Source organism: Neophocaena asiaeorientalis, unplaced genomic scaffold (genome assembly GCF_003031525.2).
Source record: "Neophocaena asiaeorientalis asiaeorientalis breed wild unplaced genomic scaffold, Neophocaena_asiaeorientalis_V1.1 scaffold194, whole genome shotgun sequence".
Lineage (NCBI taxonomy): Eukaryota > Metazoa > Chordata > Mammalia > Artiodactyla > Phocoenidae > Neophocaena > Neophocaena asiaeorientalis.
In genome coordinates, this window is record NW_020172638.1 from 2,496,907 (window position 1) to 2,512,451 (window position 15,545).

Consider the following 15,545-nt stretch of genomic DNA (forward strand, 5'->3'; position numbering starts at 1 on the left):
GAAGGTGTTAGGAAGGCATAAATAGCAGTGGGAGTACACAGAGGAGCTTAAAAAATAAGTTGACACTTTACTAGTAAAATAAGACTAGTAAGATTGGATTGTGGAAATTATAAAATTGCTTTAGGTTCCTTAATCTGTACAGAAAAACAATGTTTCATTTATTTTCTCTTTGTTGGTACTTCTCTTTCAGGTGACAGCATTTGTTACAATCCATTCTTTGGTATTATCCTTGTTTACACTTGGATACAAAGGTACCAATGAAGGATATAGATAAAACTGTATTTTAGATGCAGAAAAGAAAGAAGGAATTACAGTTAGAAATAACGTACAAAACAGCTTTAAATACAGAATTAGTAATTTCCTCAGGTGTAAAAACCCCACAAAATTTTAAATACTTTTAATCCTTAAAGTCACAGGATTATAACATTTTCAAGCTGGAAAAGCCCTTAGATATCCACATATTTTATGCATGAAGAAACCACAAATCAGAGAGGCTTTAAGGGCTTGCCCACAGTTAGTGGTGGATTCAAATCCATGCTGGCTAAGATTCCATTGAACTCTTATGGATTGCAGATAAGTACCAGAAAATAGTGACTTTTTAGAGATAAATTTAGTGACAATCATGTTTACCTTATATTCCCTACTTTATCTGATTTTATGGTTTCTTCCTTTTTAATTGCCCTCTCGAGAATATGAATATATTCAAAGGAGTCTCTTTTAGGAGATTATGCAATTTTAAATATTATGTCGGATCAATGATACGTTAGAAAAACGAACCATTACCTTCTTAGTGTAGTGTATTTAACAAACGGACATTTTCAGAACATGTGTTAAGAGTTGTAGTTTTCTCCACTTTTTATTACAAAATTTTATTTTATAAATAGAGAAAAATGAGCACAGCTAGATGCCTATACTTGAATTCTAACAGTAATATGACATCATTTCTGTGTAGTAGTGTGAGCTTTGGATTCAGACTTGGGTTCAGTTGTCTTATCCGCAAACTTAATACCCCTGTGATCTTGGACAAGTTACTAATTCTCAACCTAAGTTTTTTCTTCTCTATATAATAACATCCTTCATAGTTGATTAATGATTAATTGGGATTAAATGAGAGAATATATGCAACATAGCCAACGCTGTACTTTGAACAAAATAAGCATTGCATAAATGATAGCTGTTATTATTTATTTCCTTGAGCCAGTAGTTATTTAGAATAATGTTGATTTCTGAATGAGTGCTTTATTTCCTTATTCAGTTTTTTATCATAATCAGAAAATATCTGTAGAGTTCCTGCTTTTAAGAATTTTGGATTTACTTCATGGCCTAGAACATGGTCAGTCTTTTATAACTTTTCATAGATAACTTGAACCCATATTCTTTTTACATTATAAAATTCAATATCTACCTATTCTAATGTAAGTTACATCAAATGCTTTGTCCTGTTTTATTCATTATGCTAGTTGATGTTAGTGTGCTAAAATTTCCCCTTCCACTTGTATCCATTTATTTCATGTTATAGTCCCCAGAACATCTCCTTTTGTGTTTTGTGGTTAGGTTAGTCGGTAACCTGATTAAGTGTTCGGTACTATTTTGCATTTATTATTTTTAATGACTTGTCTGAAAAAAGTTACACAGACTGATTGTAGAAAATCTGACAAACAGAAACATACACAGGAGGAAATAAACATCTTCACTCTTACTATGAAATATTATGAAAAGATTTAAATGTGATTAAAAGTAGGGGTTTTAGAATCAGAGTTAGGTTTGAATTTAAGCTCTACTTATTTGCTTTAGGCAGGATATTAGACTTTTTCATTTATTCAACAAATATTTATTGAGCACTTACTGTATGCCAGCCAGGCATTTTGCTAGGGGCTGAGGATACAGTGCTTTAAAAGATTGACATACCCATCTTGGCTTAATGTCCTCATTTGTAAATTAGTGATAATGCCTCACAGAGTTCTTAGAAGCATCAAAGATGTACTTGCCTGGTGTGCAGTAATTGCTCAGTAAATGATAGCAATTATTATTACTGTATGTATTAAGTACTAATTATATTTTTAGTCCAAATCAAATCACCTTTTTATTTAATCAGCTTAAGGTTTTTGCTTCACATTTTATTTTTGGCCTTAATAATACATACACTTGCTTTCTTCTTTTTCTTTATGCTTTTCTATGCTTATCTGGTTTTGCTTGGCTTTCTCTTTAAAGCAGTAAATACTGGTGTGGGTTTTTTAAGCTTCTTAAAAATATAACCTAAGACTATTAAAATTTTTATTATCAAGCATTTCAAACACATACCAGAGTAGAGAGAATAGTATAATGAACCACCATATTTCCATAGCCCAGCCTCAAAGATTATCAACTCATGGCCAGTCTTGTTTCATCTGTACTCCCCATCATACACACTACTTTCTCTCTTCCCCTCCCTGGCTCCAGTGGATTATTTTGAAGCTACTCCTAGATACATCAATTCAGACATAAATATTTACATTTATATTTCTTCAAAGATAAAGACTTTTATAAACATCAAACATACCATCATCACTCATAAAAACATCAGTAATTCTGTAATGGCATCCAATATCCAGTAAGACACTTTGTTTTAATTAGATACTTTACATTTCTTACATTATTACTTTTGGAATTATTTCTGTCATCCTATTTTAAGTTTTTTATTCTTTTCCTTATGGTTTGTTTTTTTTCTTCTGCCGTATGGATTTGTTTGTTTGAAGAGGTTATGAAATATTGACGAAAGAATTATGGAGCTAGAAAGGCTTGGCTTTGAATCTTGCTTCTGCCATTCACAAATTAACTTTGCTGAGCCTTGGTTTCCTCATCTGTGAAATAGGGGTAATTATACCTACCTCCGTGCTTAGGGTTGAATGTGATGCCTGCATAAAGTACTATTCACAGTCTTTGCCAGTTATTATATTCTCCACTGATTTGGACTGCAATAAATAAGTATAATTCTCGGTTGTTGTATGCTTTTTCAAAGCATGCCAAAATTTATATTTATTTGGTAGTTACTAAAAGTAGTGGTTTTAAAATATCTTTTTAGGAAAGACAGAGAATTTAGAATCTTAGTTTCTCCCTTCTTCCACTGCCTCTTTTAATTTGAGTCCACGTTAATTTATCCTGAGGTTACAAATCTTACCTTTAACTTTCTAAAGGTTTATATTGTTTATATACTTATATCAGTTATTTATTCTTCATTATTGACCCTTTCTCCTTTATTGGGGTTAGTTATTTTATTCAGTTATTTCTAGATATTAAGTTGGTATCAATATACTTCACCAATTCTTTCCTACCTCAGTATTCTTGAGTTCTTATTTTGTTTCTCTTTCAATGGTCTAAGACATACTTTTGAACAGTTTATGAAAAAAGGTACTACCAGGATGGTGAAATTTTATAAGACTGCAGAACTAAGAAGAATTTCCTGTGATCTTTGTACATGAACAAGTAGGACAAGGTATAAAATTCTTAGATCATAACTTTTCCCTTTTAACTCTCTGTAAGTCATTACTTCATTGTCTTCTGGCATTTTATTGTTGCAGAGGAGAAATCTGAGGTCAATCTGATTTTAGTTTCTTTGAAAATAACCTATTTTTTTCTGCTTGTATGCTTGTAGGATTATATCTTTATCCTTGAAATTTAAAAACATTTGCCAGGACATGTCTTGGTGTTGATGATCTCTGTTGAACCTTCTCAGTCTCCAGTCTCAGGTATTTTTTTCCGGAACTGGAAAGTTTTCTTATACTTTTGATTGATTAAACTGCTGGGGTTTTTTCTTTAGGAGCATCTGTTATTCATAGATTATTTCTACGTCTGTCCTCCATCGTTTTTTAATCTTTTCTTTCATTTTTTTTTTCATTTACTCAAGTTTGTCCTCCTTGGCATGGATTCTGTTTTCTGCAGTGTCAGTTCCAATACTTGCTATTCACAATGCAGATTTAATTTTGGCTACCATGTTTTCGTTTCTTTATTCTTATCTCAACATACTCTTGTTTCATAAGCAGAATTCCCCATAGGGGTACACTCCAAAAAAATGAGATGGATTCAGGCCTAAAACCGTATCTATTTTCTGAGGCCACAACCACAGGAAACCATCAGAGAGGAAAAAAAAAAAAGCTTCTGAAAGTTTCCTCTAAAACTTAATAATGTAAATATAACCAGTGGTCATTCCTACCCTAGTCTAGAAAATAGAATAGTCTTGAGTACTAGCAGACCTTTAGTTGCTAGAGGAATAGCAAAGCACATGTAAGGGCACCTTAACTAGAAATAAATGGATTTTTCTAGTTACATTGATTGTTTTTCTCTTTATAAAAAATATATAATAAATGCATATAATTTTGAAAATACAGTACAAAGAAGAAAATCCTATGACCCAGGTAACTACTGATAAGATTTTATATATGTTTTGCCAGTTACATGCACACATGTTGGGAGGGGGGTATGCAAAATTGGGATCATACTATTTAGTTTTGTATCCTTTTTAACTTAATATATTGCAACCATATTTTTGCATCATTAATTTTTCTTTGAGGCCCTGATTTTAACCATTGCATAGTATTCCTACATATGAATAGATGTATTATGATTTATTTAACCAGTCCCCTGTTGGTCATTTAGATTGTTTTCTATTTTTCAGTATAATGAGTATGATGAATATCACTGTACATAAGTCTTTATGCACATCTCTGATATTTCCTTAGGATAAATGAGGAGCTGATTCTTAATCCTGTCATATTGGTAAGGATTATATACATTCCTTATTAAGAATATAAAATGCTTGTTTCTTATTGTTTCAATGTGATTGCATAGAAGATTCTTTGGATTCTGAACAATTTGATGGTATCTTAACTGAAGTTTTAGAGAGGTTTCTCATGCCTCATCCTCAGCACCTTCACGGGAGTCCTATGGCATACGCTTTGGACAGGAAAACCACTGCTGATATCAGGGAGTTCGGAAGGCAGATACACTTGTGGAAACTTGAGGACAGTAAAGAAAAAAATAAAAAGGCATGATTCTGGCTCATATCTACAACCTGGGTCTCCAAATTAGTACTCTAGGGCTCTGGCCCCATTCTTTTCCTCCTCCCTTCCTGTTACTTTAGGCTGTTCTCTGTGAGGAATTCTTTTCTCCCAGTGTTCATATATACATTTCATTTCCAGGTGGTAGTAGGATGTCAGTAGATGATATGTCCTACTAAGTTCAAGGTAGCATTTTTGAATCACAGATCATTTTTTTAGTCCTAGTGTACTTATACAAGATGATCTCCTGCTGGACTCAGTGCATTTTTTCAGAGGTATCAAACAGCCAAACAGCCTGGAAATGTGTGTGGTTGTAACATGCCATTACAGCAAAACAATCTGTTTAATAGGGCTGCTTAAAATAAAATTTTTTTAATTAGAAAAATACTCTTATTTTTAACACTTCAAAATTTTCCTTAAAATACTTCGGGATATTCTAGAAGTCCTGAAACGTTCGTTCAGAATTACTGACTTGAATTGTTTATTGCCTTAAGAGCAGGAAAATTATCTTAAGTGATAATTTTATACCACAGCATTAGAAGTTAATGTTGAAACCAATACCTGCTGAAACTCAAGCTAACAGTCTCCTTTTTCTGATTTGTTCTGATAAGGCCCATATTGTACGTTATTCTAATTTTTGACTTTTACACATTTCAGACTACCAGAGTAAAGCTTGATTAGCATTTCCTAACCTTTTCTAGTATTTCACATAATATTTGCATATGTACAGTCTGCCAAGATCTGCGATTTTTTGGCTGGAAGGCATTATGGTGGGATGAGAGAGGATAAATACATTTGCCTCACGTTTAAACTATTCTTTTGCATTTGTACTCTATAGCCACATTGTATAAAAATATATCACACATATGAATGATCTCTTCTACCCTGCTTGACAGGAAATTGGCTGTAGTAAGTGGTGAAACAGGTATCTCAACACTCTTGTACTTCTTTATTGCATTACACTTTGGAAGCTAACTGTAGAAATGTAAATGTTACACAGTCAATTGAGGCCAAAGAGGGGACAGGATGTAGCATTTACTGAGCATCTACTGTCCCTTGGTGGGTCCTTTTAATTACAGCATCCCTGTGAAGTAGATATTATATGCATCTTACAAATGAAGAAACTGAGGCTCAAAATGTTAAGTAACTTACCCAAGGTCAGGTAACTACAGTAGTAAGTGACAGAACTGGGGTTTAAACCTGGTACTAGCCAGATTCAGACCACATGTTTTTTTCTCTTTGTTTCTTAAAATTAGAGAAATAAATTTTCTTGTTTAATTGGTATTATTCCTTGAACTTTTGGAACTATAAGTATTACAATATTGAGTCAGACTGGTGATCCATGTAACCTAATCTCTAGTGAAGTCGAGAGTCCTTTTTCAAAAGTGAAAATTCTTAGCTGCATAGGTAACTTTATACTCATTTCTATTAGATAGCATTTGAATCCTTGTTTTGGCAAAGTGATACAAAAGGTTTGTTGAAATAAAGGTGCTTTTGTGGGTCGGTTTTGGTAAAGCTTCACTGGTATGGAGGATAACATTAGCTTTTATATTTTCCTGCTTTAAAAATTAAATTGTTCAAAATTTTAAATCTTTGGTAAACTTAGGAAGGAAGTAGTTGTTTTTGCAAAAAGTAGAGCATAAAATACCATTAGATGTTTCACTTAATTTTTTTCTTAGATTGTTTTGTTAGTATATCGCTATTAATTAGCTGGGTGAAAAGTTCAGAAAAGAAAATACGTTGTACAATTTATGGATTACATGAAGCTGAAAATAGTGAAGTAGCCGATTGGCAGATTTGGAATCTAATCTGTAGAGGTTGTAGCAATGAATCAGAACTGGAAAAAGATGAATTCAAAAATTTAAAGTAAGGCTTTATTCATGAGACTAAGTGCAGAATAGAGGATAGAGGGCTTAGTTGCAGTGTAAGTGAAGAAAACAAGGAAGTAACAGAAAACAGGGAAAAAAAATAGTATGACCGAGCAATGTGTTGTGGACATTCCAAAAATAATGCATATGTGAACTGCATTAGTATAAGTTTATTATGTAGGACAAGGGAGGTGATATGCCTTTTACTTTACTCTGCATTGGTCATATCAAGGTTGCAATGTTAATTGCACACAATTCTCTTTACTACCCTTTCAGATGAATTGGATGCATGCTCAGAGAAGAAAGTGGTCTCATCTTCTAAAAGGAGTGTTTGAAGGACCTCGAGTTATCTAGAAAAGAACAGACTTGGGGTAGTTTATAGTCATAGCTGTAGATTTACTTCTGTGACTTTGTAGATAGAGTGCAGGCAAGTTAGTCATCATGTATTAGTAATCCTCTTAAAGGGAATTTGCATTTGAGGAAAGTTACTGTATGAAGAAGAGCGTTATCGAGCAGCCAGTGCTTGTTCTGAGATAGTATAGTAAGCTGCCTGGTGAGATACTTCTTTCTTGTCCTGATAGTGTTCAACTATAGGTGAGAATGGGATAGAAAGAACTTAAGCATATGATATGAGTATATTTGTATATTTGGAACAGAAAACTTTCAAGATCCCTTACCAATTCCAAACTTTTTCTGATTCTAAGATCAAAAGGTCTTTATGCAGTATTATTTTATCCTCATGAAGCTACCTTACCTTAATAATAGTAATTTGCGTTGGTACAGCTTCTTACAGTTTATAATGTATTTTCTTACGAGTTATCTCAGTTTTGAGCTTAACAACAACCCTTTGAGTAGACAGGGCAGGTATCCCCATTTTGAACAGATCAAGTAATAGGTTAGGAGAAAGTCTGAATTGCCCCAAATCATAAAGCTTTTAAGTGGCAGACCTAGGACTCTACCCCTGGTCTACCAGTTCTGATTTTAGTGCTGTTTCTACCACACCAAAAAGTAAGTTATAAGCTGTGATTGTTACTTTGCATTGAAAATTACAAGGAGCAGATGATTCTCAAATTATATTCCCATGGAAAGTATAAATGTAGCTCAAGTTAAACCAAGGGTTCTAGAAGCCAAATAATGGGGAGCCATTGAGTAGATCTGTGTCAATCGGAAGAGAACACTGTGTATAATTAATGAGAAAATCTACTTTGGGCTACTAGATTAATGATGATACCATTTACTAAGAGCAAATGCAGAAGTAGCAGATTGGTGGGCCACAGAGGGAGTGATTGAATTTTGGCTATAATTAAAATAGCTAACTTAGATTGTTTACTATGTGACAGGTCTTATGTCATTATCTCATTTAGTCTTCACAACTCTCTGAAGACTTTTCAATCTCCACTTTCCATATGAAGAAAGTAGAGCTTAGATAGTTTAAATAACTTGTTCAAGGCTTCATAATTAGTGTAAGAGCAGAAATTTGAATCTAGGTGTCTGACTCCAAAACCAGTGTTCTTAAGAGCTAGTTTAAGGTTTGTCTGGAATGTTTGGATAAAAATCATCAGTGTTCAGTTGAATAAATGGTTGTGGCTTTTAAGAGGATGTATCCTGGAGTTATTTGAATCCTTACCAAAGAAGTGGGCAATACTCAGCCTCTGAAAGTGTCTTCGGAAAATAAAGATTTTATACCCGCCTCCCCCTTTTCTGCATTTTGGCACCATTTCTGTGCTTTGTAATATTGTGTGGGCATTCCCTAACCTAGGAACATACTCTGAGTGTTTGAAAATGAAAGTTACCCTTTTTAAGGGTCAGTAGACCTGTGAGGTCCTGTAAGATGGATCTTTAGGATAGGGGCATGTTTCATTAACCTTTCATCTCCAGCTTGGTGCCTAGAACATAGCATGAATGAAATGAAATGGATGGATGAATGGTTGGGTGAATAAATAGAGTTAGGGAGAGTAGAGAGAGGAGTTCAAATTCAGAGCAGCTGTCTCATGTGCGATGTGGGGTAATGGGTGGGCTACCTTTTATTTCCCAGTTGATAATTCTCCAAAGATGGTTAGCTTAGATCCTTGTACATTTGTTGAATTAACAAGTGGTCAGGGGCATTTACTCCTTTTCCCAGTGAGGGAACTAGAGAAGACATTACGTATACCTGACTTTTGGTTTTGTTTTGTTTTTAATTACACAAATAATACATATTCATCATAGACATTGTAGACACATTAGAAAATCCAAATAAGCAAAACAAACAATTTAAATTGTCTAAAATTCTACCACTCAGAGATAGCCACTGTTAACATTTTGGTGTATATCCTTCCAGAGTTTTTCCCATACAAATATATACATTCAAACATGTATATATTTATTTAAAATGGGATCATTACAATTCATATTGTTTTGTAAACTGCTTTTTTCACTTATTACATGTGACTGTCTTTCCATGTCAATAAATTTACATCTTTATCATCATTTTTAGTGACTGCATAGTATTCCATTATATGGATGTACCATGATATATTTAACTAGTTCTCTATTGTTAGGAATTTAGGTTTACAATTTGGAGTTCTTTTTGGAAAAAGTTATGGTGAGCATTCTTATATGTACATCTTTGCACACTTGTCTTTTTTTTTTAAAGTTGAAATGATGGGACATTTCAAAGTTTTATGTGTCTCTTTTTGTTTTTTAAATACAGACTTAGATTGCCTTCTTGAAGGGTTGTGCTGATTTACACTTTCTCCAGCAGTATATCCAGAGTGCTCTTTTCCCCATATCCGTATTAGCACTGGGTATTATTTTTTTCTGTAAATCGTTAGCAATTTGATAGGCAAAGGTATCTTTTGGTTAAATGCATTTCTTTGATTAGTATTAAGGCTGAACTCTTTTTTTCCCTTATTGCTCATTTCTGTTGAGGTTCATTGTTTTTTCTTACAGGTTTGTAAAATGAAGTTCTTTATGTATTGAGGATACCAACCCTGTGTCATATGTTGCTTTTATTTTTTTGTAATCAATTTGTCTTTATCTTTTTAATGTCTGGCAGAAGACGTTTTAAACTTTTATGGATTCAAATGTCATTTTTTTTCCTTTATGATTTCTGCCTCCTTACCTCATAAGTAGTACTCACCTATATTTTCTTCTAATACTTGTATAATTTTACTTTTTGACATTTAAACGTTTAATCCATCTGGAATCTCTTTGATGTAGAGACCTAGCTTAATTTTCCCCCAAATAATTAATCATTTGCCCTGATTTTCAATGGAGTTGGAATTTAGAATGTGTTTTGACACAGAATGTATTGTAAACAATGTTTGGTGAGGTTTAAATAAGACCAGTGTAGTGCATTTAACTATTAAACTCAAGGGCTTACCTGGAAAGGTAACCATCATTTATTATATCATTTCCATGGATAAAATATTTTTATAGTTTTAAATAATCAATTTACACATTAACTTTTGAAGCACAACCTGTTGCAAATTGGCAACTGCATACTTAAATGGTGGTTCTGTACTTCATTAGAACCCTTTAGGGGTGAACATATTCCTATACGGTTTTGTTTTACCTGTCTTCATTTGACTTAAACTGATGTGAGATCTGTTTTGGTAACTTTCTACTTGCTATACTTTTCACAGAATGGACAGCAAATTATGGATGAACCTATGGGAGAGGAGGAGATTAATCCACAAACTGTAAGTAAAATATTGTATCATAAGGGATACAGATAAATCAGATACCATAAAATTTAAGTATTCTTATTTTTAAACTGAACAAAGTAATGATTTTACAGTGTTAGAAACTTGTTGATGCTTTCACATTAATTTTACCAAAATACATTCTTGAATATGCCAGTGACATTTTTAAAAACTGTTTGATGAGACTGATTTTAAGAGAAGGACAAGACAAACTACTTTACATTGTTGAAGGTTTTTCATTTAAAAAAAAACTTTAAAAAAAAGCAAACTAACCATAGATTTATTAGTGAAATAAGTATAAAGGTCATTATTTTTTGGAGATACTTAACGTTGAAAATGATTGTTCACCATTTCCTCATCTTGTGTTTTTGGTTCAGTCCTGAATCCCCAGCACCTAGACCAGTGCCTGGCATGTAATAGGCACTCATTAAATATTAAATAAATGAATTAATAAATTGTCTCCCCTTGCAAGAAAACCATTGTTAGCTCAGTTATTATCATCATTTTGTTCTGTATATGACAATTATTATTGATATTTACAAAATATATATACTCTGCCACTTGCTTTTTTCACTTAATATGTCTTGAACATCTTTTTATGCCAATACATGTAGATCTGCCTCATTTTAAATGGTTTCATAGTATTCTGTTTTGTGCATGTCCTGTACTTAATGTAATTTTCCCCCATTTATTTTTGTGAACTTGTGTTTCAGTAGGACATAGTCTTAGAAAAGGATGTGCTGGAACAAAGGATATGAACATGTAAATCTCAATAAGCATTGCCAGATTGCCCTCCAAACCAAAAAGTTGTAAAAACTTCACTATGTGTGAGTGTTTGTTTGACCATACCCTATTCAACACTAGATATTATCAGAAATTATTTTTAATTTGAGCCACACTAAATAAATCATACTTTCTCTTTTCAGTTTGCATCTCATTTGATTATTAGTGAAGTGTCCATGCATTATTGGCCTTTGTATTTTTGTATTTGCCCAATTTTCTTTTGGGTTACTTACTGTCTCATTATGGTCTATATGATCTCTGTATATATTCTGGATGTTAACTCCATGTCTATAATATATCTTGCAAATATTTTCCCCTACTTTTTTTAACAGTGATTATGTTGTCTTTCATTGTATGTGTACAGAAGTTTTCATTTTTAAATGGTCAGTTCTGGCTTCTGGGTTTCATGTTTTAGTTAGAAAATCTTTCCCTGAATCAAGTTTATAAAAATATCCTCTCACATTTTCATCTACCACTTTTATGGTTTTGTTTTTTGCATTTAGATTTGTGGTCTACTTGGAATTTTAGTACCTGTTATGATGCAGAAATATAACTTTTCTTTCCAAACGGGTAGCCTGTTGTCCTAATCTCTACTTACTGAATAAATAAAACCCATTCATTCCCACTCATTTTACCAGATGTAAAATAGCCATATACCCCTAGTATTAGTTCCTAGGACTGCCCTAATGAAGTACCACAAGTGGGTGGCTTAAATAACAGAAATTTATTCTCTCAATTTGTAAGACTAGAAGTTTGAAATCAAGGTGTCGACAGATCCATGTTCTCTCCGAAAGTTCTGGGGGAGGATCCTTCCTTGCCTGTTCCAGCTTCTGTTGTCTGCTGGCAGTCCTTGGCATTCCTTGGCTTGTAGACATCACTCCAATCTCTGCCTCCATTGTCACGTGGCATTCTCCCTGTGGGTCTGTGTCCAAATTTCCCTCTTCTTATAAGGACACCAGTCATTGGATTAGGGCCCACCTTATTCCAGTATGGCTTCATCTTACCCTTATCACACCTGCAAAGACCCTATTTTCAAGTAAGATCACATTCACGGGTACCGGGGATTAGAACTTGAACATACCTTTTGGGAGGACACAGTTCAACCCACAACATCCCTGAATGTTTTGACTTTACGTACCTTTTCAATTACTGTACTTTTATTATATGTTTTTTATATGTGGCAAGGCAAGCCTTCCTATCTTTTTTACCTTTCAAAATTGTAGTCTTATGCATCTACTAGATGAACTTTAGAATCAGTTTATCAAACACTCCTGAAAATTTTACTGAGACTTTTATGCAAATAGCATTAAATTTATAAATTAACATGAGGAAAATTATTTTAATAAATATTGGGTCTTCACTTCCAGGAACATTCATTTATTCTGATATTCTTTTATATCCTTTATCAAAATTTTATGGTTTCTTAATATGGTTTTGTACATTTCTTATTAAGATAATTCATAGACATTTTATAGTTTTTGTTCTATTGTAAGTGGGAATTCTTTTCTGTTGTGTCTTCCATTTAGTTATTGCTAGTATATAAAAAAAATTAGATGTTTCTATGTGCTTTTTTTTTTTTTTTTTGTGGTACGCGGGCCTCTCACTGCTGTGGCCTCTCCCGTTGCAGAGCACAGCCTCCTGACGCGCAGGCTCAGCGGCCATGGCTCACGGGCCCAGCTGCTCCGCGGCATGTGGGATCTTCCCGGACACGGGAACGAACCCGTGTCCCCTGCATGGGCGGGCAGACTCTCAACCACTGTGCCACCAGGGAAGCCCTCTATGTGCTTTTTAACATCAGTTGTGAAAGAGTGAGATCATTGTACTCTTCTTCTCAAAACCCTTCATAAGTTTTATGCTTCCTTTAAATAAAGTCCAAACTCTGCAGTGTGACAAACCCTGCGTAATAAAACCTTTGCACACTTCTACCCTCTACTGAAAGTCTAATCAGTCGTATGTTTCAGGTTCTCTTTTACTCCTGAGCCTTCATAGGTGATACTCCCTCTCCCAGAATTATTTTCCATTACCACTCCCCTCCAATGAAGTCCTGGTCATCCTTTAGGTCCAAGTTTTGCTATCACTTCAACTGAGGTGTCTTCCTGACACAGCTACCACTTTCATTTCCACCTTGAATTGAGTATTTTTCCTTTGTGCTGCCCTAGCAGCCCATGTGTACGCTACATGACAACACCACACTAGATTCCATTGCTTATTTACTTGTCTGTATTTCCTACTAAACTGTGAGCTACATGAGGCAGTGACCACGTCTGACTTACTCCTTGTTTTACATCCACGTATCTGGCTCCCAGTACCCAGTAGGTATTCCATCAGTGCTTGTTAATTAAAGGAACATGTGAATTAAGTCTTGGCTATCATGGGGCCTAGTGCCCAAGGCTGCCTTCAGATTTGGTCTAGATTTCTGCATCTCCCAAACCATTTGGGTTATTTTACTTCATTGGTCTATAGTATATGTTTATTAGCATTTAAGCAAATGTAAAAACAATCAGTAAGTATTAATACTGATTTTTTTTTGCCACCAGCCACCTTTTTTATTTTTGCAACAATTCCTTTGGAAGGAAAACCTCTAAATTTTTTATTCTCTGAAGTCTAAAATCAAATAATTTTCCATTGTGGTATTCTGCATACATGGCTCATACTTTCCCTCTGAGTACTCACAGCATTAGCAACATTTACATCTGGAAGTGAACTGCATTCTAGAGGTAGGTTGAAAAGGTGCAGGACTAAGATACTACCAGCAATGTGGGTAAAGCTGTTGAGATCATTCCACATTATAGGAATTGAGTATAAGATGAAAACCTAATATTTAATATTTCTTTAATGGTATTAAATCCAAAAGATTGTCAAATATGTATTAGCCTTATAGTTTTAAATTGTATTTGCCTCTGATGTACAGTTAAAAGTTTTTGTCAATTACTGATCATTTAAATAGTGAAAGTTGAGATGTCGCAGTAGTTATTTTATGTATAACAAATTACCCCAAGCTTAGTAGCTTAAAACAACATACATTTATTATCTCACAGGTTCTGTGGGCCAGGAATCTGGGCACGGCTTTCTTTGGTTCAGAGTCTCTCACAGACTACAGTCAAGGAGTTTGCCCGGACTAGAGTCTCATCTGCACCTTGACTGGAGAAGGATCTGCTTCCAAGCTCACATGTTTGTTGGCCCAGATTCCTGGCCCATAGGAACTGTGAGATGCTAACTGTATGTATGGAGGTCGTCGACTGGTAGGCTTTCTTGTAGGTTGATTGACCCCTTTTCTATGGGCTAGAATGCAGAGTGTGATGATTAGCCAGTTTTGGCCTCAACAAGACTATAGGGCAGATAGAGAATAACAAGAGAGAAGAAACCTGGATCCTTAGTGACCTAAGGATCTAGCGACATCTCTTCACTCTAACCTAGCCTCGTGCCTATGGACTGCTCCAAGAGAGAAAAATAGGCACTTACCTTGCTCGAGACTTTGCATTTTGGGGCCTTTTTGTTAGAGCAGCTTAGTCTGTACCCTGACTACATCTAATCATTCATTAACGAAGTAGTTAATGAATGTCTGTTTGGTGCCAAGAACTCTGCTAACTTGTTAGAGACACAGAAACACGTAAGGGAAACTTGCAGTTTTAAAATGGCAAAATAAAGCAGTTTTTGTCCTCTTGTCCTCTGGGAAATTATCACCCAAAACAACAAGGACAATAAGAAATGGAAACACGGTCTTTGTAATCAGAATACTTCTGTTATTTGAACCACAATATATAAATATGAAAAGCAGATAAAAGAGTCATAACAAGATGAAGTTATAGGACCTAAGTGCTGGTGAGGAGTATATCATCAAGAAGCAAGCCTTATTCAGGGCCCCAAAGCCCCAGAAGAGCTCAAGAATGAGGTCACTAAGTATTGTGGAAAGTGGAGGTATGGCCCAGGCTGAAAATAGAGATTGGTTGAATGTCGATATAGAAAGCCTTTACTCTAACCCCTCTCCTACCCCTGGAAGGGACAGAAAGTATTTTATAGAGAAAAATGAACCAGAGAGGCTCCATACATGGGGAACCCCAGGCGTAGTAGGAAGTGGGGTGAGACACTGGGCCGGAAACAGGGAGATCAAGGGAAAGCCTACTCCTCAATGGTGTTATGATCCCCTTCCCCTCCCCATTTCACCAACCAGGACC

At 34.6% G+C, this 15,545-nt stretch overlaps 1 protein-coding gene across 3 annotated transcripts in view; it reads left to right on the forward strand.

The window, feature by feature from the left end:
- Positions 1 to 15,545, forward strand: part of RPS6KA3 (ribosomal protein S6 kinase A3) — a 107,350-nt gene that overhangs the window by 15,981 nt on the left and 75,824 nt on the right. Inside the window, exons 1-3 of one of the 3 annotated variants that reach the window (XM_024739427.1) lie at positions 3,659 to 3,725; positions 4,716 to 4,752; positions 10,528 to 10,584. In XM_024739427.1, the coding sequence (XP_024595195.1) occupies positions 10,543 to 10,584 (42 nt within the window). In that variant the 5' untranslated portion in view covers positions 3,659 to 3,725; positions 4,716 to 4,752; positions 10,528 to 10,542. Of the gene's footprint in view, positions 1 to 3,658; positions 3,726 to 4,715; positions 4,753 to 10,527; positions 10,585 to 11,395; positions 11,415 to 15,545 lie in introns of those variants that run through there. The other 2 variants (XM_024739426.1, XM_024739429.1) reach the window with 2 other exon arrangements.